Source organism: Sorex araneus, chromosome 4 (genome assembly GCF_027595985.1).
Source record: "Sorex araneus isolate mSorAra2 chromosome 4, mSorAra2.pri, whole genome shotgun sequence".
NCBI lineage: Eukaryota > Metazoa > Chordata > Mammalia > Eulipotyphla > Soricidae > Sorex > Sorex araneus.
The window spans coordinates 218,560,102-218,584,477 of NC_073305.1; the positions used below are offsets into that span (position 1 = coordinate 218,560,102).

Sequence of the window (24,376 nt, forward strand, 5' to 3'; positions counted from 1 at the left end):
GCCTCCGGAGCACCTCAGCCCTGCAGAGCTGGAGGGCACAGCCTGCCTGGTGCAGAGAGGGGGCCCAGGGGGCCCGTGAAGGCAGATGGGCAGGGCAGCAGCCATGCACCCAGGAGGCACACGAGCTGGATCCTGGGCTGGGTGGAGGCTCAGGCTCCTGGGGCAGCGCAGGCCTCGGGCTTGGGAAGAGTCCAGGAGACCTTTTTCAGTTTCATTGTGTGTGCGTGTTGTGTGTGTGTGTGTGTGTGTGTGTGCGTGTGTGTGTGCGCGCGCACGCGCACGCACGCACGTGTTGGGGGCGCCTGGGATTAGACCCAGGTTGGCCACGTGCAGTGCGAGTGAGCCCCCCGCTCTATGGCTCCGGCCCCCAGAGGTACCTTTTCTGATGGAGACCACGTCTTCCTCTGCTTGGTGCCCCGTGTCCAGTGCCGCCGCTGTGTCCAGCGTGTGGGGACAGGCAGGGGGACTCCCCACCGTGAGCGCAGCCCTGCAGCGGCGTGCTTGGTCCCCGAGTCCCACGTTTCCTCACTGTGGAGTCTTGGCAGAAACGGGCCAGGCCCTGCTGCCTGCTCCCTGGGTGGTTCGGGGTGACGTCTCCTGAGAGCGGGGGGTGGGCTGCTTCATCCCCGGGGAACCCCCAGGCTGTGCCTCTGAAGCCCACTCTGTTCTCTGCGTGTGTGTACGTGACCCAGCCCGGTGGGCGTCTGTGCCAGCGTCTCAGAGCCCCGACTCCCGGGCTCGTGGATCTGCCTAGTGTGAATTCAGGGATCAGCTGATGTGTCTGCGGGGCGGGGGGGGGGGGGTGGCCAGAGAAGCGCTTTATTTTTTTTGGTTTGGGGACCATGTCCGGCCATGCTCCGGGCTGACTCCTGGCAGAGCTCGGGGGTGCCGGGGATCGGACCTGGGTTGGCTGAGGGCAAGGCAAGTGCCCTGCCCGCTGTGCGCTCGCTGGCCCAGAAAACCACTGTGTTCTGCAGGACCAAGTCCCACGAGCTCTCAGTGGTACCTGACAATGAGGCGGGCAGGGGGCGTGGGGTCGGGGACCTGGGACGGGCCGTGTCATTCCGTGGGTCCGTGTCCTTGGGGGCCAGGGTCGGTGCTGTCAGACTCCAGGATGCGGTTTCAGAGCAGCGCGCTGGCCGCTGTGCTAGGTGTCCACTCCTGGGGGGAGGGGTCTGCAGGGTGGGCGGGTCCCTCCTTCCCACCTTGCAGCACCTGCACACAGTGACCACGTGTCTGACTGGGGGGAGACCGCAGCCCGCTCCCGGGCGGAAGGGCGTCCAGGACCCTCTCCCATGGGCCAGTGGACACCCGCCCTCCAGCACCTTCGGAGCCGCATAGCCTGGCCATTTGGTCGCCCAAGTCTGCTGCTGCACGGGAGTTTAGAGGAGCCCCCGCCCCCAAACACGAGGAAGCCCCCCGGTGCTCACCGTTGTCCCCGTCTGTGGCAGGGCTGGGTTGGGAAACGAGAGAGGCGCACACAGCAGAGGACCCACAACCCCAGGAGTGTGGCGGAGTGGGGAGGGCCCGGGCGGGGCTCGCTGAGCCACATCAGCGCCGCCCGCAGCCCCGTCCAGTCTCCTGAACTGCCTCCGTGTCCATAAGGCTCGCGCTGAGCACCGAGTCCGGCCCCGGGAGGCCAGGGTGGGTCAGAACTGCCAGATGAGCCAGTCCTGGTTGGCCCCTGCAGCCCCCTGCCTGTCACTCTTCACATCCAGGGGCTCATGTCTCCGTTCTTGGGCACCTGGAGGCCCACCCGGGTTCCTCCTCCGGTGGGTGACTCGGGATGGGTGGGTGAGAGGAGTAGAGTTGGGGCGGGGGGCCGTGCTCCCTCCGGTTGGTTTGCCCTGGAGAAGGCAGGACGCGTCCCTGGTGGGCGTTGAGCCACCACCGGCCTCGTGTGACCCTTTGGCCCGGAAGCCACCACCCGCCCCGCGCCCCGGCCGAGGCTGCCCTGCACGCCGGGCCGTGCCGGGCTCCGGGACTGACGTGCTTGTTCTCTTGCAGACACGAGTTGGCGCTCCGAGGCCACCTTCCAGTTCACTGTCGAGCGCTTCAGCAGACTGAGTGAGTCGGTCCTTAGCCCTCCGTGTTTTGTGCGAAATCTGCCATGGAAGATTATGGTGATGCCACGCTTTTATCCAGACAGACCACACCAAAAAAGCGTAGGATTCTTTCTCCAGTGCAATGCTGAATCTGATTCCACGTAAGACGGTTTAAATGATGCCATTACAAACCCACAGATAGTTGTGATACGTTACTGGAAACCAAATCTGATCGGCCTCCTTTTGAATTGTTGGGTAACTTCTCTAGCCGGCTCCGTGTCGCTCTTGGTCTTAGGTTAAAGTAGATTTGCCCGTGTAAGCCCACTGGTAGGTATTTGTATATCCGGACGGGAACGTTGACCGTTGCCTGCACGGGCAGCTCCAGTCGCTGTGTTGGCACCTGCTGGCCCGCGGCCCCTGCTGCCCGGCCGTGGTGGGGCCTGTGGCCTCGGGGCCGGCTGGGTTCTCGCGGGGGAGAGAGTGTTCCTGTCATTGCTGCAGAATTGCCACGGACTAAGAGTGTCTTAAGATCGGGGGATATCCAGGCGGGTCCTCGTCCCTGAGGCCTCACACCCCGGGTTCTTACCCCGGGGTCACCGATGGTGCCGTGAACGGGTCAGCAGAGACTGTTGCTCCCCACTGAGGCTCCCCGGAAAGCCGTCAGCAGGGAAGCCCCCTCCTTCCCACACAGCCTCTCCGTGCCCTACGCCATCGGGGGGCCTTGGGGTTTCTTTAGTCAGGGAGACAGCTTTGAGGGGTGGCCCGGCTCTCCGCAGGCCAGGAAGGTTGGCACTTACGGCAGCCGGGGCTCTCGGGGGACTGCCGAGGGCCTGTGCCGTGGAGCAGTGCGACGCCCCCAAAATCTAGCAGTTTCTTCACCCGCTGCTCTAAAGCAGAGCAGCTAGTTGCACCCTCTCCTCTGACTAGGGGGGTGAGTCAGGTGACCTCTGACTTGGGGACCCTGCTCTAAACAAATGGCATTGTCTTTCCTTATGGGGGGTGGGGTGGGCGTTGGGGCCACACCCAGTAGCGCCCAGGGCTTATTCCTGGCTCTGCGCTCGGGTCACTCACGGCAGGCACGGGGGAGTCCAACGGGGCGCCTTCCCCTCGGTACTCGCTCTTGGAAGCCTTTTCTTTTTCTGAGCCTTTTGTTAATACCAGCACGAAGCACTGGTACATCCCTGACCAAAACACTTTGGATGTCTCAAAATTGTGAAAAGTTCAGAAATTTGGATTCTTCGTGAAGCCGATTTTTTGGTTTCCCCTTTTTGGGTCACACCCGGCGATGCTCAGGGGTTCCTCCTGGCTCTGCACTCAGGAATGACTCCTGGCGGTGCCTGGGGGACCCTATGGGATGCCGGGGATCGAACCCCGGTCAGCCCCGTGCACGGCAGACGCCCTCCCCGCTGTGCTACCACTCCAGCCCCACGAATCAGATTTTTCAAACAATGAAGCCCGTTTGGGAGCTGGAAAGGTTAAGTTCTGCAGGCGCTGGGCGCCCCGGCCCCTCTGGCCCGCGTCTCTGCGCCCTGCCCGTAGGAGGGAGAGAGCAGCTCAGGTGCTCCGCGCACTGCTCCAAGCTGCCGGCGGCCGCGCAGACTCAGGCTGAGGCCGTGCTCTGTCCCGCAGGTCGTGGTCTTGTCACGCCCAGGCCGTGCTGAAGATCATCAACTACCGGGACGACGAGAAGTCCTTCAGCCGCCGCATCAGCCACCTCTTCTTCCACAAGGAGAACGACTGGGGCTTCTCCAACTTCATGGCCTGGAGCGTGAGTGCCGCGCGGTCGGGGCCGGCTTCCGCCCGGCGCTTCCCGGCCACCGGGGCTGACGCGGCTGTTGATTTTCATAGGAGGTGACCGATCCTGAGAAAGGGTTTATCGACGACGACAAAGTGACCTTTGAGGTCTTCGTGCAGGCGGATGCCCCCCATGGAGTCGCGTAAGTCACCCTGGAGCGGGTGCCCACGCGCTGACCGGGCCCTTGGGCGCTGCCTTCGCGGCCGTGGGGCTCCGTGGGGCTCGGCGCAGGTCTCAGCAGCAGCCGCCGCCCTCTCCGCAGGTGGGATTCCAAGAAGCACACGGGCTACGTGGGGCTCAAGAACCAGGGCGCGACGTGCTACATGAACAGCCTGCTGCAGACGTTATTCTTCACCAACCAGCTGCGGAAGGTAGCGCGCCCCACCCCCGGGACCCTCGGGGCTCCCCCTTCCTGTGGCCTCACCCGGGGGCTGGGGCAGTGGCGTCTGCCGGGCGCTCTAGCAGAGCCGCCAGCGACACCACCTTGAGCTCCTGTGTGCCAAGGCCAGGGCAAAGCTCAGGTGAAGGACCCTGGGTTCGTTCCTTAGCAGGAACCGGCGCGGCCCTGCGGGAAACTTGGTTTTGTTTGGGGGTCACACACCTGGCAGTGCTCTGGGCTCGCTCCTGGCTCTGGGCAGGGGGTCACTCCTGGAGATGCCTGGAGGGCCTTACGGGGTCGGACCTGGGCCCGCCGTGCTCAGGGCAGACACCTTGCCTTTGTGCTATCTTCCCAGCCCTCGGGAATTATTTTGTAAGGTCTTGCGCTGTTGTGTGATGTGGTGCTGGGTGGTTTCTCCTGGCTCTGCTCAGGAGTCACTCACTTTGGGGGGTACTTGGGGTTCACATTCCGTGCCAGGAATGAACTGAGGTTGGCTGCTTTGGTTTTTTTTTTTTTTTTTTTTTTTTTTTGGTCACACATGGCGATGCACAGGGATAAATCCTGGCTCATGCACTCAGGAATCACCCCTGGCGGTGCTCAGGGGACCCTATGGGGTGCTGGGATTCGAACCCGGGTCAGCCGCGTGCAAGGCAAACGCCCTACCCGCTGTGCTATCTCTCGAGCCCCTGCTTTGGTTTTTTTGTTGCGGCTTTGTTTTGGGCTACCCTTGGGTGGTACTCGGGGATCACCCGGGTGGGCTTTGGGGACCATATATGGTACTGAGGACCAAGCAGGGTTGGCCGCGTGCAAGGGAAGCACCCTGATGTACTGCCTGATGTTCCGGCCTGGAAAAACAATTTTTACAATACTCTATAGCCTTGCTTTTTGGTGGTGGTGGCGGTGGTGGTTTTGGGGCCACACCTGGCGGTGTTCAGGGCTCACTGCTGGCAGGGTTTGGGCACCATATGTGATGCTGGGGCCCAAACCCAGGTCGGCCCTGTGCAAGGCAGGTGCCCTCCTTACCCTCTCCCGGGCACAGTGGAGGCGCGGAGCCTCGCGGAGTCTCACGCCTGCTCCGGACCGTCTCTTGCAGGCCGTGTACATGATGCCTACGGAGGGCGACGACTCTTCCAAGAGCGTCCCCCTGGCACTGCAGAGAGTCTTCTATGAGCTGCAGCACAGCGACAAGCCCGTGGGGACCAAGAAGCTCACCAAGTCATTCGGGTGCGTGAGGGGGCGGGCCTCGTGCCGCCCGGGGCGTCTGCTGCCAGGCCACTCTGCGCTGTGTTCCCGGCGACAGAGCGAGTCTCGGCTCTAGGATTGTGCCTTAAACGGAAGCTGAGTGTTTTGGTTTGGTGTTTGGGCCACACCCCGAGATGCCCAGAGGTCACTCCTGGCTCTGCTCTCAGGAATTATTCCTGGCGGGGATCAGGGCTCCGCCGGGATCCAGCCAGGGGTTGAACCTGGGCTGGCCGTGTGCCAGGCGAGGACTTGACCTGCCGTGCCATCTTCCCAGCCTGACACTTGGCGGGGGGCGGGGGGAAGCTGCAGCCAGGGTTGTATTTTGGAGCAGGTCTGATGGCACTCAGGGATCCCCCTGGCCAGACTCGGGGGACGGCATGTGGTTTTGAGGCACCCGCCCCGGTTGGCCAAGCAAGTGCCCACCCAGCTGTGCCGTCCGTCTGGCCTCAGCCTTATTAAGAGAGGCCTGAGCGATTCTCAGTCTCCTCACTGCCAAGGTCACCTCCTTGCTACAGTTCCCAGAGAGAATAGAAATAAAGCTTGGCCAGCAAGGTGGCTCAGAGTGGGCTGGTGGTCATCCTGTACCTGCCGCTGAGTATGGACGGGGGCCGCCCCCTGTGTGGCCGATAAAGTTGACCTTTTTCTTTCTGGGTCACACCCAGCAAGCTGAGGGGTTAGTTCTGGCTCATGTACCCAGGAATTACTCCTGGCAGTGCTCAGGGGACCCTAGGGGATGCCAGGGATCGAACTCAGGTCGGCCACATGCAAGGCAAACGCCCTCCCTGCTGTCCTGTCACTCCGGCCCTCGGTTCACCTTTTCCTCGATTTATACCTAATCTCCAAGGAGCTCTCCAGATGTGCATTTGAAAATACTATATCCGTGCAATTATTTTTTGAAATGTAAGCTGCTTTTTCAATTACTCCCGTGTGAAATTGCCATTCCGACACGGTGTTCTCTCTCCCGAAGGTGGGAAACGTTAGATAGCTTCATGCAGCATGACGTTCAGGAGCTCTGTCGCGTGGTAAGTCGGAAGCGATCCTCGTGCTCTCCTTACATCGAGTATCTGTAGGCCGTCAGTGAGCGAAGCCTCTGCCCTTCTCTGTCCGGCTCCAAAGCTAGGCCAGGAGGGAAGGAAAGGTAGCGCCTCTCTGGTTCGGAAGTCAGAGCGAGAGTAGCATTGCAGGCGGCCTCTCGGCCGAGGGCAGCCTGGCCGTCCCTGGTGGGGAGTGGTGGCCGTCACCGCCGTGGCTGTGTCGGCAGGGCGCTCAGTAGCTCCAGAACAGCGGCTTCGCTGGCCTCCGGGGACCCTCTGCGGGTGACCGTCCCCCAGACCATCTCAGTCCCTCCCAGCGGCAGTTGTGAGGAGAGTCGCACGCACACACACACACGCACACACAGAGACACATGTGCGCACACATGGATGGTGTTCAAGGTGATTGGCTGGGCAAGGTGTGTTTTCTTTTTTGCAGCACTAGCTGGATTGAATCCAGTTCATTAAATACCCATGGACAAACCAGTCAATCCTGTTGACAGGCTCAACCTCATTAATCTCTTGGTGTGGACCAATCCGAGTTAAGTTTAGTGATCAATTTACATGCTTTTCCACAGAGGTAACATGAATATAAAAAAAAAAAAATTGCTTCTCGAGGCACTACAGATTACTAATTCATTCCAAAGGCTGTGTAAAGGGTTAATCTCATCTGTTGCATGTAGATATTTTTTGTAAATATCCGAACGAGGAAGAAGATGTTATGTTTTTGATAATTGCATGCCAAGGGTCATAATACTTAGAGCCTAGCATTTCTTTGAGCATTAGATTTTATTTTTTTTGTCAAGTTTCAAATGACTCTGTTCTTCAAGCATGAGTTTTCCTTAAGGCCCAAACTTTCTCTTTGCAGTTGCTGGATAATGTGGAGAATAAGATGAAAGGCACGTGTGTGGAAGGGACCATCCCTAAGTTATTCAGAGGCAAGATGGTGGTAGGTGCCGGCCAGCCGTAAGGCGCGTGGGGCGTGTGGAGTGAGCTCTGGCCTGACCGGCTCATTCTCAAGCCCTCTCCTCTGCCTTGCTTGCAGTCCTACATCCAGTGTAAAGAAGTAGACTATCGGTCCGACAGAAGAGAAGATTATTATGATATCCAACTAAGCATAAAAGGAAAGAAAAACAGTAAGTTGCGTGTCTTGAACGGCACCGCCCGGTACTGACTTGCGACTCATCGTTCAAGCACGTGGCCGATGTTGGGGAGGGGGACAGACAGGAAATGCCCCAGACTCGGGGGGGCGGGGTGCGGCCCCCTCTGACTGTGGGTCGCCCAGAGAGGAAGGCCCTCGGCTTCTCTCCCGAGTCAGCAGCTGCTCTTGACGTGGCTCAGAGCCCCGCCGCCCTGTAGCCTTCCAGAACTAGGACTTGACCCAGAAGGTTCTGGCCAGAATTCTGAAACTCTCACCTTCTGGCTTGGGTTTGTTGCTGACGCCCCTCGTCAGGGGTTGTGGGGGATGGGGGGGAGGCACAGCCTGTGCTCCTGGGTGACGGGGTCCCGGGGTGGCTGAGGAGAGCCGGACCCCGCCCTGACAGCGCCTCCTCTCTCCTCCTGCAAGTCTTCGAGTCCTTTGTGGATTACGTGGCAGTGGAGCAGCTAGACGGAGACAACAAATACGACGCCGGGGAACACGGCCTGCAGGTAATGCGGCCGCGACAGTCCCCCTGGCCGACTCCGGGCCTCGGTTCCCCGCTGTGCACCAGGACGGCATTGCCTCCTCCCCCCGACCGCCCCCCTGGCCTGACGCCGATGCCCGCCCCCGCGCACTGCCGGGTGGCTGAGTCTGGGTCAGGGTTACTCTGGGACCAGGCGTCAGTCGGATGACAGAGGGCTTTGACAGAGGGTGGCGGGTGCTGGAGTTACCTCTGTTTGGGGTATCCCAGTTTGGGGCTGTGCACCGCGGGGCTGACCCGGGGCTTCTCGCCGGCCCTGCAGAGGGCAAGGACAGGCTGAGGACCGCGAGGTGGGCGGGATGGGGAGGCCTGGGAGAGGTCCCCATCCGTGCACCTGCTCCCGTCCTCTGCCACACTCTCCTCTTCCTTCCTCTCGGGGCTGGGGTGGGCACACTGCCCCGCTGGTGCTGGGGGCACCGGGGGGCCCCCCCTGGCCTCCACGCCAGCCCCCCTTTGGGCGTCGGACAAACTGCTGTCCAGGAGCGCCTGTTGCTTCCACTTGGCGCTCTCACCTGAGCAGGGTCCCCTTCCCTGCCCGGCGGCCTGTGCCCCTCCCACCTGCCGTTCCACACGTGTCCCTAGAATGCTCTGGTCATGCTCATCCCCCCCCCAAAAAAAAAAATTAGACGCTAAACGTGCTTTTCTTTTTGTGTTCAGGAAGCAGAGAAGGGTGTGAAATTCCTAACATTGCCACCAGTGTTACACCTCCAGCTGATGAGGTTCATGTATGACCCTCAGACGGATCAGAACATCAAGATCAATGACAGGTGATCGCTCAGTCCCCTTGGCCACCGCCCGCCCAGGCATCGTTATGGGGAGGGGGTCCCCTCCGTGTCAGGGTTCCCAGGCTGCCCCTCGGCTCCTCCCTCGCCATCTGCTCCTGGCCAGAAGGCGAGCTTAGAGGTGGAATTTGGTCCCAAGTGAGTCCTGGTCCTCTTTATTTTTGTGGTGCCAGGTGCCAAACCCAGACCTCACACGCGAGCTTCACCACAGGGCATGTCCTGAGCCTTGTGTTGGCTTTAAATTAAAGAGTTTCCTGCTTTTTTAAAAAAATGGACACAGGGAACGCATGGCGGGCTATTTTTGTTTTTGTTCTGCTTTGAGGGCCACACCCGGCGATGCACAGGGGTTCCTCCTGCCTCTGCACTCAGGAATCACTCCTGGCATTGCTTGAGGGGGACGACGCTCTGTGGGATGCCCAGGATTGAACCCGGGTTGGCTGCGTGCAGGGCGAGCGCCCTCCCTGCCGTGTACCGCTCTGGCCCCTCTTGGTTTCATCTCTGCCTGATGAGACTGTGGGAGGTGCGGGATCAGACCCTGGAAGCGAGCACCACGGGCTGAGTGCGCACTAGGCCTGTGCAGGGCCCCGATTCAGCCTCCCGCTGCGTGTATCCCCCCCCCCCCAAGCACCCGCCCGGTGTGGAACCCCCTCCTCTCACCCCCAGACCCTGGAAAAGAATCAGGAATGACGGGCCGGAGCCATAGCACAGCGGGGAGGGCGTTTGCCTTGCACACAGCCAACCTGGGTTTGATCCCCGGCATCCCATGGGGTCCCCCGAGCACCGCCAGGAGTAATTCCTGAGTGCAGAGCCCAGAGTAACCCCTGAGCATCGCCGGATGTGGCCCAAAAAGCCAAAAGAAAAGAGAATCAGGGATGGGCTGCCCTGGGCGGGTGCCCCAGGGTTACTGTCCGCCAGAGGCTCCCCCTGCGTCGGGCCGTCTGCGGCTGTCGGTCCCCGCTCAGGGGAGGCCCCATTGCTGCCTTGGACTGCAGGGCGACTGCCGAGCACGCGGCCTGGCCCGGGCTGACGTGTGGGGCCTGTCTCCGGGTCTTCACTGGAACTCGTTGCCAACATTTAAAAATCACGAGATTTCCCTAGAAGTCCAGACTTGGGGCCTCTTGGAAGCATCGAGGTCATCTGACTGTCCGGGCTGCGTCGGGCTGGGCTGCTCTGCCCCCCGCACCCCACTCCCTCCCGCCCCGGGCGCTCCCGGGCACGGAGCTGTGGCCTGGCCCCCGTCAGGGAGAGGGGCTTTCCCTAGAAACGCCCGTGTGGCACCCCCATCTCCCGGCGTGGTTCCCGGACCCGTGTCCTCTAGCCACTGGGGCAGCCGCCTTGGCTGCAGACGCCAGCCCGCCGCGCGTCCCCTGCGTCCACCCGCCGGGAGGTTTTGTTAGTGCCTCCGAGGTGGGACCCGGGCCTCTGCCCGGCTGAGGCCGACAGTCAAGAAAGCCCCAAAGCGAAGCTTTTTATGTGTGAGTGAAACCCGCATTTCTTCAAAAATGTTTTTTAATAGGTTTGAGTTTCCAGAACAGTTACCACTCGATGAATTTTTGCAAAAAACAGATCCTAAGGACCCAGCAAACTATATTCTTCACGCAGTCCTGGTTCATAGTGGAGATAATCATGGTGGACACTATGTGGTTTATCTCAACCCCAAGGGGGATGGCAAAGTAAGCGCTGGGCAGGGGTGCGGGGCGGGCGGGCCCTCCCCCTCCCCCTCCCCCTCCCTTTCCCCCTTCTTTTCCCCCTCCCCCTCCAGGCAGCCTTTCCTCCTTCCGCCCTGGCCCGGGAGCTGTGGGTTCTTGTTAAGTGCTTGTCTAACTTGCTAGGAAGTTAGTTGCCTCCCCTGGGGGTGTGTTGGCTCTGAGCACGCGCGGGGCTGGCCAGCAGTGGACGGCTGCAGGAGGCCCCCCTTGGGTGGGCTGGGCTGTGCCCGGGGCCCCGGGCCAGGAGGAAATGACCCCAGGAGCTTGATGTCCGCCCCGAGGCCGCCTGAGGCGGGTCGCTCTGCCCGGCTGGTCTCGGTTCCGGTTGCCGGTTCCGGGCGGGGTGCTCTTGGCGTGGACGCCGGTCTGGGAGGCGTCCGGCTGTGCGGCGTGGCCGTGGCGCTGCCTCTGCTGAGCGGCCCGCTCCTCTCCGCAGTGGTGTAAGTTCGATGATGACGTGGTGTCACGGTGCACGAAGGAGGAGGCCATCGAGCACAACTACGGGGGCCACGACGACGACCTGTCGGTCCGGCACTGCACCAATGCCTACATGCTGGTCTACATCAGGGAGTCCCGGCTGAGTGAGTGGCGGGGGCTCCGGCGGCCCGAGGCTCGGGTGGTACCTTAGACCGTGGCCGGGGGTAGGGGGGTGCTTGCCTTGACCTGGTGCAAGCCCCGCCCCAGTGTGGTCTCCTGAGCACGGAGCCAGGAGTCAGCCCTGAGCACCGCCAGGTGGCCAGAAACCACAAACCCCCAAAGAAACAGTGGCTGCCCGCCAGCCCGGAGCGGTGGGGGGGGGGGTAGAATGGGGGCAGGGCCGCGGCCTCGGCACGCAGCTGAAGGCAGGGGCGGTCTCTCCCGCAGGTGAAGTCTTGCAGGCCGTCACCGACCACGACATCCCCCAGCAGCTGGTGGAGCGATTGCAGGAGGAGAAGAGGATCGAGGCCCAGAAGCGGAAGGAGCGGCAGGAAGCGCATCTCTACATGCAAGTGCAGGTCAGCCGGTGGCCGGGCCCGGCCTGGAGCAGTGCCCCCACGGGCGGGCTTGGCCCCTGCCCAGAGAGCCGCTTTCCCGGGCGCCAGGAGACCCAGAGCCTTTCGGGGTGTCCTGCCTCTGGGTTCGGTTCCAGGTTCCCTTGGGTCGTTCCTCGGGTTTCGGGGCGGGGGGTGGTGCTTTGCTGGAATCACTCGGGTCTTTAGTTAGCGTCTCAGGATTCAGACTCGCCCCGCGCCGTAGCCCCTGCATTTCGGCCCCTGTAAGCTCTTGTGCCCCCGCCTCCCCTCCAGATAGTGGCAGAGGACCAGTTTTGTGGCCACCAAGGGAACGACATGTATGACGAGGAGAAGGTCAAGTACACGGTGTTCAAGGTGCTGAAAAACTCCTCCCTCACCGAGTTCGTGCAGAGCCTGTCCCAGACCATGGTGAGTGCCCGCTGCGCCCGGCCCGGGTCGGCCTTGTCACTCCTTCCCGCCGGCCTGTGCCCTTCTGGCGAAGCTGCTCGGGGCTCACTCCCAGTGCTCGGGGTCCCCAGGGATGCCGGGGCTTGAACCCAGGTTGGCCGCGTGCAGGGCAGACACTGTCTGCTGGTCTGTCCCCTCTTTCCCTCCCTGCTCCAGCTCGGTATTAACTTTCTCTTCACTTTCAGGGATTCCCCCAGGATCAGATTAGATTATGGCCCATGCAAGCCAGGAGCAACGGCACCAAGCGGCCGGCCATGCTGGACAACGAGGCCGACGGCAACAAGACGGTGAGTGGCGGCGCTGGCCGGGCTGCACCGCCCGCGCTCGGCGCCGGCCGGGCCGTCTGAGGTGGCTGTCTCTCTCGGCACTAGATGATCGAGCTCAGTGACAACGAGAACCCTTGGACGATCTTCCTGGAGACGGTCGACCCGGAGCTGGCCGCCAGCGGCGCGACGCTGCCCAAGTTTGATAAGGATCGTAAGTGCCCCCCGTGCTTCCCCAGCCAGGCCTGGGCCCGGGCTCCGCCGAGGGCATCCCGGCTCCCAGCCGCAGAGCGGACGCCTGTGCTCCGTGGGCGCGGCCCGTGGGGGCTCTGCATGTGGGCTGACCCCCTGCCCCTCAGTGCCCGAATGAGCTCACTTCTCCCTGCGCTGCGTCTGGTGACCCCGCTGGGGGCAGGGCTGGGTGGGGCGGGGAGGACACACGTCCATCAGCCGTCCTGCCGCGGCCGCGCCTTGCTGGGGGCGTTCGGCCCCTGACCCGCCTGTGTCCTCGCCTTATAGATGATGTGATGCTGTTTTTGAAGATGTACGATCCCAAAACCCGGAGCTTGAATTACTGCGGGCACATCTACACCCCGATATCCTGTAAAATACGTAAGTCGCTTGCGTGCTCCGCGCCAGGCCCGTGGGGGAGTGGCAGTGCGCTACAGCCCCCGTCTCTGCTGTCCCCACCCAGGTGACTTGCTGCCAGTTATGTGTGACCGAGCAGGATTCATCCAGGAGACGAGCCTTATCCTCTATGAGGTGCGCGGGCCGTGGAGCCTCTTGGTCCTGCTGCCCTGGTTTTGGGGGGGTGGGGCGGTTCGAGTGTGACTTGGTGGCTTCTCCCGGGGCCCAGGGAGGCAGTGCTTTCTACAGGCTCTGGGTGGGCGGGGCCCTGACTGTGGCCTGTGTCCTCAGGAAGTTAAACCGAACTTAACGGAGAGAATCCAGGACTATGATGTGTCCCTTGACAAAGCCCTCGATGAGCTCATGGATGGTGACATCATAGTGTTTCAGAAGTAGGTGCCCGGCGCTGCGGGTGGCAGGGACGGTCCCCAGGCGCGTCTGTGCACGTGACCTCACCCCTGCTGTGGATCCTGGGTTGCTGAGGGCTGGCCCACGGGGGGGGGGCCTGCAGGGGTCCGTGCGGGCGGGCCGTGTGGCTGGCGTGTGGCTGGTCCTGCATGGGGTGCTGGGCAGTGCCCGCTTGGCCCGCCCTCGGTTGCGTGGGGTCCATACAGACGCTCGCGCTCTCCTCCCAGGGACGACCCTGAAAACGATAACAGTGAGTTGCCCACTGCGAAAGAGTATTTCCGGGACCTCTACCACCGGGTGGACGTCATCTTCTGCGACAAGACCATCCCCAACGACCCCGGCTTCGTGGTCACGCTGTCCAATAGGATGAATTATTTTCAGGTAATAGAGCCAGGCCCCTTGGCTTGAACACCAGGGTGGCCAGGGGTGGCCAGGGGTGGCCGTTGGCGCCGGATTGTCTGTGCGGTGGTCTGGTGACGCGCTTGCCCGGGCACCTGCTGGCTGCTCACCATGCCTCTTGGGGCACTTGGGTTTGGGTTGCTCCGTCCTTTCCCGGGACTGGAGGGAACGGCTGGGTACCCGCGTGTCCGTCCCGTCTGACCGCCGCTCCCTCCCCTGCTCAGGTGGCTAAGACAGTCGCACAGCGACTCAACACCGACCCGATGTTACTTCAGTTTTTCAAGTCTCAAGGGTAAGACGGGCCGGGTGAGGGCCGCGCTCCTGTCTCACACGGTTCCCACGGGGCCCTCAGCCAGCCGCTCTGCCCGGTGACGTGGTGGTGGGGGGCAGGGCTGCTGGGCTGACGTCGGTCCTCGGTGCAGTTACAGGGACGGCCCAGGGAACCCTCTTAGGCATAACTACGAAGGCACCCTGCGGGACCTCCTACAGTTCTTCAAGCCCCGGCAACCCAAGAAACTTTACTATCAGCAGGTACCAACCCCGGTCTGCGCCCACGGGCCCCACGGGAGGGGGAGGGCTCTGTAGGGAGTGTCTAAGGTGCGTCTGTTCTCTTCTTAATAGCTGAAGATGAAAATCACCGACTTCGAAAACAGGCGGAGTTTTAAGTGTATATGGTTAAACAGCCAGTTTAGGGAAGAGGTAAGTCGCTTGTAACGGTTCGTATTTCAGTTAGAGCTGGTCAGTGGCTCCTCTGTCCCCAGCCTGTAGTTCGTGGACAGAAGCTGTGCACCGTGATGCTGTCTGGGGCGTCCCCGAGCCCAGCGCTTCAAGGCGCCAGCCACTGTCTTCCCCCCCTGCCCCCAGCGCTGGGGGGGTGGGGGTGTCCGTCGAGAACCGCCTTCTCCTGCGCGGCTACCGCTTGGGCCGGGCCTGCAAGGGGAGGGGACTTGGCTAGCCCCCTCTGGCTGGGTCTCCTGGGGAAGCTGTACCGGCAGGGCCTGCGGGGTGAGAGGGCGAAGGGCAGCGGACAGGCCCCATTAAGGCACAGCGGCCTTCCCGGCCGGGCTCTCTCTCAGGAGATAACACTATACCCAGACAAGCACGGCTGCGTGCGCGACCTGCTGGAGGAGTGCAGGAAGGCGGTGGAGCTGGGCGAGAAGGCGTCAGGGAGGCTCAGGCAGGTACCCCGGGCCCCGGGCTCCCATATCCCCACCCCCACCCCCCGCCACGGGTGTTCTTCACTGCGGAAAGGAGAGACACGGTGACTCAGGAGAGGGAGAGGGGGCCAGGTCAGGCCCCTCGCTGGGACCCCGGACCCTCGTGTGTGGGTCTCCCGTGCCCGTGCAGACCCCTTCGCCCGACCCCTTGTGCCTCTCTCCCCGCCAGCCCCGACCAGGGTTCGACGTCCGTTGTGCACTGCTGTCTGGGACGTTCTCGTGGGAACATTCTCATTCACTCGACCCTTGTCTCTCCCCGCCAGGCTGCTAGAAATCGTTAGCTACAAGATCATCGGGGTGCACCAGGAAGACGAGCTGTTAGAGTGTCTGTCCCCGGCCACGAGTCGGACGTTTCGAATAGAGGTGCCCGCGGGGGGGGGGGGGGGGCGGGCAGGGCCCCCAGCTCCCGGGGCAGCTCCCTGGGCTCGAGCGCCAGTTCGTCTCCCTGTTTCAGGGTCGTCCACTGCTGGTGACCCCCTGGGTCCCAGTGCCTCCCCAGCCCCCCCCCCCCATCAGCCTTGACTTTCTGTCCAGAGAGGGAGTCGTGGCCAGGGGCCAGGGGATGTCTGTCCCGCTGGCATCCGGGGGACACGAGCCCCACCCGCCACCTGCTGTCTTAGACCAGCCTAGCCCCGAAAGGCGCCCGGGGACGGGGGTCGGCTGCATGAGGGCGGGTCCCGTGTGGGTCCAGAGGACCCCTCAGCCCTCCCCCGCCTCACCACCACCCAACGGCCGCCTGCCTGCAGGAAATCCCGCTGGACCAGGTGGACATCGACAAGGAGAACGAGATGCTCATCACCGTGGCCCACTTCCACAAGGAGGTCTTCGGCACCTTCGGCGTCCCCTTCCTGCTGCGGATCCACCAGGTGAGGCCTGGGCTCGGGCGCGGGGGCGCGGGGCACGGGGCGGGGGCCGGGCCGCAGGGCACAGCCGTCCTCTGTCGCGCAGGGCGAGCACTTCAGAGAAGTGATGAAGCGGATCCAGAACCTGCTGGACATCCAGGAGAAAGAGTTTGAGAAGGTGGGCGGCGGCCGGGCCGCGGGGCGGGCGGTGGGCTGGGCACGCGCTCGGGGCTCACGGCGCTCCCCCCCTCCCTCCCGTAGTTCAAGTTCGCCATCGTCATGATGGGCCGGCACCAGTACATCAACGAGGACGAGTACGAGGTCAACCTGAAAGACTTTGAGCCGCAGCCTGGTAAGGGCCCCCGAGGGCGAGTCGCGCCCCCCCCGCCCCGCCCTGCCGGCGAGCCCCCGTGGGCCCACAGTCTCTCTCTCCGCCAGGTAACATGTCTCACCCCCGGCCCTGGCTCGGGCTCGACCACTTCAACAAAGCCCCAAAGAGGAGTCGCTACACGTACCTGGAAAAGGCCATTAAGATCCATAACTGACCTCCGTGGGCGGCGGGGCCAGGCCGGGGCCCCTCGCTGACAGCCCGGAACTGTGTGGTCCACACGCGCTCAGCCCGTCTTCAGCAAGAGGAATTGCTGCTGATGTTCATTTTCTTTTGTTGAGGCTGTTGAGTTTGGCTTCTCTGTCTATTGACTGCCCTTTTTGAGCAAAATGAAGGTGTTTTTATAAAGCTTGGATGCCAATGAGAGTTATTTTACGGTAACCACAGTGCAAGGCAACTGTCGGCCGAGCAGGGGAGTGAGGTCAGGGGCATGCGGGTCCCCTGGGGGTGAAAGGGCGCTTCCGTCACTCTGCTGGCGCCAAGCCGCCCGGAGGCCCCAGGCCGCCCCCCCCCCCCCCCCCCGGTGTCTCCCTGGAGCCCCTCGCCCGCGCCCGGCCGCGCAGCGCTCCCCTCACTGCCTGTCTGTCCTCCCTCCGTCCTCGGCGGCGCCGGCCCAGCGGTGCCCGGCCCGGAGAGCGCTGGCGAGCGCCCCCCTGGCGTGCCCGCCGCCCCCCCGGTCACCTCGCAACCGGGGGGGGGGGGACGGGGGGGGGCATGCTCGCTAGTGGTTAGAAGCTGTTTACTTTGTAAAAAAGTTCAAAGGAAAAAAAAAAACCCGGAGAAATGAAATTGTATATTTAATGACTGAACACGTCCGTCCCACGGCCGCCGGGAGGAGCTGGCGGTGAGCGCGGTCAGGCGCGGCTCACGGCGTCCTGCTCCTTGTGTAGTTTTCTTTCGAGCCAGCCTCGTCCGTTCCTTTGGCGCTAATGCAGCTGCGTGTCTAGTTCCGAGTGCAGTCCAGTAGAAGCCGCAGACCACACTTAGTTCTCCCCCCTCCCCCCGTTGGTTTGTTTCCGTAGCAGCAGTGTGCACCAACTCTTCCTGTATATTGCCTTTTTGCTGGAAAATGTTGTATGTTGAATAAAATTTTCTATAAAAATGACACCTCGGTGAGTGACTGGAAGGGGAAGGCGAGCCCACCTCCCGGGCCCGGGCGGCCTGTCCCCCCTCGTCAGGGCCTTGAGCTGGTCACGGAAAGGGGTGTCTGGGAGGGGCACGAGGGGGGCCGAGGACAGTGGGTTGTGGGGAGCCCCCACTCCTGCCCGCAGCATGGCCTGGCTCCTCTCCCACACGCAGCTCACAGCGCCCCCTGCTGGGCGGGCTGGGGCCTGCCTCCTTGGTAAAGGTGGCTTCCCTGTGCCTCTTTGCCAGCAGAAGTCCCTCCTGTCAGCCCTTCCTCCTGAGCATCCAGGGCCCAGAAAATGATCAGAGGGAACCCCAGGCCCACCAGCAAGTTCTTCCCGGGGCCAAGCTCAAACCTGCCGTTGAGTAGCTCTGGCGGGTGTGTGTTTGGGAGATGCTGACGAATGCCAGCCATGACGTCCCCACCCATAGTTTCTGTCCTTTGGTTTGGGGGCCGCCCCAGAGATGCTCCAAGGAATTCCCACCTGCTGTACTACTGTCCCGAAACCCCCTCAGCCCCACCACCTTCACCAGGTGTCCCCCGAAAAGCCTTGCTATGACCACCATTTGGTCCCTTCGCTCCTTCCCTGCATGGTCACCAGGACGGGGTCACACGCGGGAGGTATGCACAAGCCGCAGTTGTGAGGCTCGTGCCCTTGGCTGGGCCACGAGGGCCGTGGGCACACTGGGTATGTGGGTAGTGCCGGGGCTTGAACTCGCAGCTTCTCACAGGGGCCAGCGGCTGCTCCACCACGGAGCTATGCCTGCATCCGAGTGGATCAGAGCTCGAACCCTGCCTCGCACAGGCACACACCCTCCCGCTGCGCTGTCTCCGGCCTGTTTGCCACTCCCGCGTGGTGCTTCTCAGTGGCACGCAAAGCCGAGTGCGGTCTGCGGTCCCTGTTGCAAGTGGCAGGATTTCCTTCACGTGGCCCAGTCGAGTCGTATCCTGTCGTGTACAGACGCCCCCCCCTCCCGCACGTTGCGGGGTGCTCTGGTTCTGCTATAAACATGGGCGGTGCCAGCGGGCTGGAGTGTTAGTCCAGCAAGAAGGGCACCTGCTTTGCACCCTGAGTTCAATCCCTGGTGCCCCACACGGTCCCCCGAGCACCTCCAGGAGTAACCCCGTGAGCACAGTTGGGTGTGGCCCCCAATCCAAAGCGCCGCGCTGAGCCAGGAGACGGCCCCCGGGGATGGCGCAGGTTTGGCAGGTTCCTTGGGTTCCAGCCCCAGCACGTGCTCCCCAGAGCACTGCACCCCCATGAGGACCCCAAACCAAAAAATAAGAACCCATTGAGAACAGGGTCACAGTGGAGGCAAGTTGACTCCCAGACAACACTGCTCTACTTGGCCCTACGGGGAAGAGCCTATAGCGGCCGGCCTGCCCAGTGGGTCGGTCCGCACCCCTGCGGTCCCTTCCAGCCCTGTGACCCGGACAGCTCAGTGCCTGCTCAACCTTGCCTGCGTCCGTGTTGGGAGGGAACTTGCCCTCAGCCTTTCTGTGAAGTGGACAGCAAGCATTGGCCCGTGGACAACACGGGCCAGCTGCAAGCCGCAGAGACCCAGCGCCTAGAGCCCACCCGTCGCTCCTGGTAGGGCTCAGAGGACCTTAGGGGTGCTGCGGGGTGGGCCTCCGGTTGGCCACGTGCGAGGCAAGCCTCCTCCCCGCTGTGTTCTCATCCCAACCCTGCAGGGCTGCAGGAAGCCGTGCCCAGGTGACGGGGAGTGAATAAGGTGCGGCCAGGGGCCCCCAGCCCGCCCCCGGAGACCGTGGAAGGGTGTGTGCCCCTCGTGCCCTGGTGCCGAGCAGGCACTGGCCCTGACTCCCCCAGACCAGCCGCACGGTCAGCCGCAGGGCCCCCGGGCCCCCCACCTCCACCAGGCAGGCTCGGACAGACGACAGGCACAGAAACAAACAGAAAAGTTTATTTCTCCGGGAAAGATTCACAGGCGACGGTAACGGTAGATCTGCTTTCGGCACACGGGGCACCTGTGCCTCACGTCCATCAACTCCTCTATGCAGAACGGCACTAGGCAGCAGCCCAGCACGCACCTGAGGGGCGGCAGCAGCGGGCCGTGACCTTGGGGCCTGCGCGGGGGCGGGGCCTGCAGGGGCGGGGCGTGGTCTCCGTGGCAGAGGCGGGGACTGTGGGCTGGGACCCTAGATGGGCGGCCCGAGGGGCGTGGTCTTCGTGGCGGGGGCGGGGCCTGCGGGCTGTGGTCCTGGGATGGGCGGGCCCGAGGGGCGTGGTCTCCGTGGCAGGGGTGTGGCCTGTAGATGGGTGGGGCACGAGAGGCGTGGTCTAGAAGGTTGGGAGGGGCGTGGTCTGCAGAATGAGCAGGTTGATCTGTAGGGGCAGACCGACCGTGGTCTGTGGGGGGGCGGGGCCTACAGAGCGGGTCTCTAATCATGGGTGGGGCCTGCAGAGTGGGCGGGGCTAATGTGGGGAGATGGGTTGGGCGCCGCGGGCGGGGCTTCGGGCAGGTTTTGGGGGGTCCCCCCTGTCCCGTCCTGCGTCACCCAGGCAGGGGGCTCTGGGCCAGCCCCACCTGGGCCGCGCTCACCCTATCAGGAAGAGGGTGGTACACAGCAGCCAGTTGAGCAGGCCCGGGGTGGCACTGGTGGCGGTGAGGATATAATTGCCGCAGTACGGACACGTGGTGTTGAAGGGGAGGGACGAAGCCACCGTGGGGAGAATGCGGAAGGTACCTGATGACGGGGGGCAAGTCAGATGCCCGCCCCCACCCCCATCCCCACCCATACCCTGTCCCCGAGGTGGGCCTGGGGCCTGCCTCTTCCTAGCTCGCGCTCTTTTTTGTTTCTCTTGTTTTGTTTTGCTTGTGGTCACATCCAGCGGTACCCGGGGATCACTCCTGGTTTGTTTGGTTTTTTTTTTGGTTTTTGGGTCACACCCGGCGATGCACAAGGGTTACTCCTGGCTCTTCACTCAAGAATTACCCCTGGCGGTGCTCAGGGGACCATATGGGATGCTGGGATTAGAACCCGGGTCGGCCGCGTGCAAGGCAAACACCCTCCCCACTGTGCTATCGCTCCAGCCCCGTACCCGGGCATCACTCCTGGCAGGCCCTGGGGGCCACATGGAGGTTGAACCCCGGTTGGCCACATGCAAGACGAGCACCCTTGCCGCTGTGCTCTCTCCTCTTCTCTAACGCCCCTTGCCCCTCCCTGGCACTGGCCAGGGCACCCCCCAGGGAGTTGGGGGGGTCCTCCTGGATTTAAAGAGGGCCCCAGGATCTCCTGCCTCGGGGTGGGTGGGTGAATAACCTGATCACCAGACAGACTGGCCCCCCGGGGGTCCGGAGGAGAGTGGCCATGCGGACCGGTCCCGCCCAGTGTGGTGTGAGAAGGGGCGCCCCAGCCTCCCGGCGCCCCAGGCAGGGAACGGGGCGGGAATTCCCAGCCCCACGGTGCAGCTCTCCTGCCTGAGGACAGTCCTGAGGGGTTTCCAGTTCGTTTCCGAATCCTTGGAAGATGAAGGCTGGGGACCTTCCCTCGGCCGCCGCTTGAGCAGCCTTCCCACCTCAGCACCTGCGGGGCGTGCGGGCAGGCCGTGCTCACCTATGTGCCGCGTCCTGGAGCCATGTCCGTACGAGGTGTACGAGGGTCCCTGTGAGGGCCGCTGCGAGTGCCGCGGGCCGTAGGCCTGGTACTGCTGTGGCTGGTTGATCCGGGGGGATTCTGGGAAAGAGCCAAGGCCGAGGGCGCTGAGCGTGCCGCCGCCCACCAGCCAGTGCTCCGGGCTCACCCGCCTCCCAGCCCAGCAATCAGTTCCTGGCGGTGCTCGAGGGACTCTATGGGAGGCCGAGATCGAACCCTGGCCGGCCGCATGCGGGCAAGCACCCTCCCACGGCATTGGCTCTGAAGCCCCCTGGAGCTGTACCCACTTTACAGGTGACGAGACAGAGGTGAGGAACTAGGTCCCCAGCCTGGGGTGCCAGCCAGAGACGAGACTCGTGGTCCCTACACACCCCCCTCCAGAGGCCCAACCCACTCATCCCCTCGAAACAGACCCCACAACTTAAGGACCCGCCCCCCACCCCACCCCCACTCGCCAGTCTGTAGCTGCTCAGCCTCGATGGCCTCTGGCTTCCCGGGCAGGCCACTGACACGCATGAGGACACTGCTCTGGGGTGTCAGGAGCCCTGGCACTGTCCCCCCACCTGCAGGGCCTGCGGTCTCTGTTGAGGGGAACAGAGACTTTAGGGCGTTGGGGTGAGGCAGGGGTCAGCCCCCGTCTCGGCGAGGGGACCCACAGTTTTCGTTCCTGCTCCCCGGGGGTCCCCCAGGGCCCTCACCCTGGGCCTTCGGCTTAGTCGCACTCAGCTGTGAGCCCGGGGGAGCCTCCATCCTGCGTCGGGCGCCCCGGAGATCAGTGAGAGCGCTGACCCCTCCCTGCTGTGGCCAGCTCAGCGCAAGGGCCATTGTGATGTGTGAGTGGCGACCCCGCCCCCCCGCAAGGAACCCAGGAGGAAGTGCCCTCACTTCTCTGCTTCCCGCCACTGTGGGAGGGGCCCGGCAGGAGAAGGGGTGAGAGGCTGAGAGCAGGCGCCCCGGGAACCCCGCCGGCAGAGCTGAGCGCGTTTGCGCTCCTGGCATCTCCCGTGCCCGGCCCACAGAGACCTGCCCGCCAGCCTGGCAGAACAAGAGGGAGCACAGGAGAGGGAAGACAGGGAGTCGGGTCTTACACTGCACGCGACTGACCTGGATTCAATCCCCGGCACCTCATAGGGTCTCCCGAGTCCCACTAGGAGTGATCCTTGAGCACAGAGCCAGGAGTCAGTCCTGGGGACCGCCGGGTGTGACACCAAAAAAAAAAAAAAAAGGAAACAAAAAAAAAGGAGACACAGGGCTGGAGCGATAGCACAGCGGGTAGGGCGTTTGCCTTGCACGCGGCCGACCCGGGTTCGAATCCCAGCATCCCATATGGTCCCCTGAGCACCGCCAGGAGTTATTCCTGAGTGTAGAACCAGGAGTAACCCCTGAGCATCGCCGGGTGTGACCCAAAAAGAAAAAAAAAAAAAGGAACACAAAGGTGCTTGACTGAACTGATGGTAAATCACTCAGGCTGGGAGACAGGTTGGGGTGAGAGCACCTGCCCGTTCCCCGGGCACCTCTGGGCGCGGCCCTGGAGTCGCCGCCAGCAAGCGGGGGGTGGTGAGGGGGCTCTGGCATGCGAGTGCCACTGCCCAGGGGGCGAGCCGTGCGTCTGTGCGTCTGTGTGTCTGTCCGTCATGGCCAACGGAACAGCTCTCACCACGGGTTTCAGCAGACGGGCCGGCATTTCCCGTGAAGGGGACGCGTCCGTGGGAAAAGCAAACTCCTGTGCGGTCACGTCTCCTCCCGAGCCCACTCGCAGATGACCCCTGGCTCCTGTGCCCGGGAGGGGAGCTCACCCCGGGGGGACAGGCCCTCCCTCCCCTGTCCCTCTGCCCTGCGTGCTGTCTCTCCCACGGTGCCACATCCTGGTGAGGGTGGGCGTCGGGGGCCTGGCCCCTGCGTCTCCGGCTGAGGCCACCCGCAGGCCCCACGCGGAGATGCTGGGTGAGGGTGGTCGCTGGGGAGGGAGGAGGAGCCGGTGATCTGAAGCCGGGGAGGCCGAGAGGACCCCCGAGGGCTGGGCGTGGCCTCTGCACCTCCTGGGACCCTTGGGCGAGCCCCAGCACTGCCTGGAGCAACCCCCAGAACAGTGGGTGAGCGAGTGACCGGCTGAATGAGTGAGTGAGAGCATGGATGAGAGTGAGTGAATGAGTTAGTGAATGAATGGGTGAGTGATGGAGTGAAATGAATGAGTGAATGAAATGGAGTGAGTGAATGAATGATGAGTGAGTGAATGTGTGCGCTGCATGCTCCACTTGTGGGAGCCCCCCTCCCCTGGGTGGGACCTGGGGCACCTGGCTCTGTAGGACCTCCAGGGGAGGGGAAATAAGAGGGTGCTGCTGTACTGCCCCATGGCCACCAGGGGGCAGCACTGGCCACACCGGTCCTCTTCTTCCTTGCTCCCAAGGTGCCTCCACCCTCTTCTCCCACGCCAGGCCACCCCCTACTCCAGAGCCAGGACACCCTCGCCCTGGGCTCGAGGACAGGCGCCCAGTAGGGGGACCAGATGCCACCTGGCCTCTGTGGCGGGGACGTTTCTCTGACACTTTTGAAGGCCAGCGGCTGTTTTCTAATGTTTTTCCCCAGGGAAGGTGGGATCCTCCACACAGTGCTCAGGAGGCTGGAGGAGGGGCGCCCACGGCTCTGAGGGTGGGGTGCTGCAGTCGGGCCCCGCTGACCCTCCGAAAGGGCCGGGAAGTAGTTCAGGGGGTAACTTGCATGAGGTCGCAGCCACAGCGAAGATTTGTATATGGTCTCCCGAGCACCACCAGGGGGGGCCAAAACAACCAAAATAGCTTCCGCCGCTTGGGTTTCTTGTTTACGTTTGGTGCCCTGTAGAAGGAACAGGGAGATGGGCCCAGCCTGAGCTGCCCCCCGAGCTGTGTGACTCCAGGCACGCGTATGCCCTCTCTGAGCCTCAGCTTCCACTTCCACAAATGGGCCTACTGAGATTCCCTGCCGAAAGTGTGAGATGGGACTGGAGCAATAGTCCAGCGGGGAGGGTGTTCACCTTGCGTGTGGTCGACCCAGGTTTGATCTGCAGCATCCCAGGTGGTCCCCTGAGCCCGGTCATATGATCTCTGATCTCTGAGCACAGACAGAGCCAGGAGTTAGCCCTGAGCACGCCAGGTGTGCCCCTCCCCTCACCCCTCCAAAAAAAAAAAAAGTGTGATGAGAATATATCAACAGGACTCTGCCTGTACTTGGTCAGGGCAGGCCTGCTTTTGGTTTACCTGCCCCTGGGCCTTTGCACCTGCTCTTCCCAAGAGAGCCCCTGGCATCCCTTAGTGGCCAGACTCAGCTCACAGCCCCTACCTCCCGGGACCTCTCCGAGCTCTCCCGGAGAGGGAGGCTTCGCTGCTC

The 24,376-nt window shown here is 63.0% G+C and overlaps 2 protein-coding genes across 2 annotated transcripts in view; one reads left to right on the forward strand and one right to left on the reverse strand.

The window, feature by feature from the left end:
- The window catches only part of USP7 (ubiquitin specific peptidase 7), a 32,346-nt gene extending 14,972 nt beyond the window's left edge, over positions 1–17,374 (forward strand). The window contains exons 3-31 of the mRNA XM_055135319.1: positions 2,008–2,206; positions 3,675–3,813; positions 3,894–3,982; positions 4,103–4,211; positions 5,313–5,443; positions 6,429–6,483; positions 7,361–7,441; positions 7,538–7,628; positions 8,060–8,142; positions 8,832–8,941; positions 10,473–10,629; positions 11,102–11,246; positions 11,530–11,660; positions 11,952–12,086; positions 12,311–12,412; positions 12,497–12,602; positions 12,908–13,000; positions 13,083–13,150; positions 13,307–13,407; positions 13,651–13,804; positions 14,047–14,114; positions 14,245–14,353; positions 14,444–14,521; positions 14,899–14,999; positions 15,303–15,402; positions 15,786–15,905; positions 15,988–16,059; positions 16,143–16,233; positions 16,320–17,374. Of these exons, the coding sequence (XP_054991294.1) occupies positions 2,008–2,206; positions 3,675–3,813; positions 3,894–3,982; positions 4,103–4,211; positions 5,313–5,443; positions 6,429–6,483; positions 7,361–7,441; positions 7,538–7,628; positions 8,060–8,142; positions 8,832–8,941; positions 10,473–10,629; positions 11,102–11,246; positions 11,530–11,660; positions 11,952–12,086; positions 12,311–12,412; positions 12,497–12,602; positions 12,908–13,000; positions 13,083–13,150; positions 13,307–13,407; positions 13,651–13,804; positions 14,047–14,114; positions 14,245–14,353; positions 14,444–14,521; positions 14,899–14,999; positions 15,303–15,402; positions 15,786–15,905; positions 15,988–16,059; positions 16,143–16,233; positions 16,320–16,426 (3,125 nt within the window). The 3' untranslated portion in view covers positions 16,427–17,374. The remainder of the gene's footprint in view (positions 1–2,007; positions 2,207–3,674; positions 3,814–3,893; positions 3,983–4,102; positions 4,212–5,312; positions 5,444–6,428; positions 6,484–7,360; positions 7,442–7,537; positions 7,629–8,059; positions 8,143–8,831; positions 8,942–10,472; positions 10,630–11,101; positions 11,247–11,529; positions 11,661–11,951; positions 12,087–12,310; positions 12,413–12,496; positions 12,603–12,907; positions 13,001–13,082; positions 13,151–13,306; positions 13,408–13,650; positions 13,805–14,046; positions 14,115–14,244; positions 14,354–14,443; positions 14,522–14,898; positions 15,000–15,302; positions 15,403–15,785; positions 15,906–15,987; positions 16,060–16,142; positions 16,234–16,319) is intronic.
- A 1,964-nt stretch (positions 17,375–19,338) lies between these two features.
- LITAFD (LITAF domain containing) lies at positions 19,339–21,763 on the reverse strand. The gene is made up of 5 exons (XM_004604348.1): positions 21,712–21,763; positions 21,469–21,594; positions 20,975–21,094; positions 19,960–20,104; positions 19,339–19,447 (listed from the first exon to the last, which is right to left on the reverse strand). Exons 1-5 carry the CDS (start codon positions 21,761–21,763, stop codon positions 19,339–19,341), a joined length of 552 nt encoding a protein of 183 aa, XP_004604405.1.
- Positions 21,764–24,376: the final 2,613 nt, after the last annotated feature.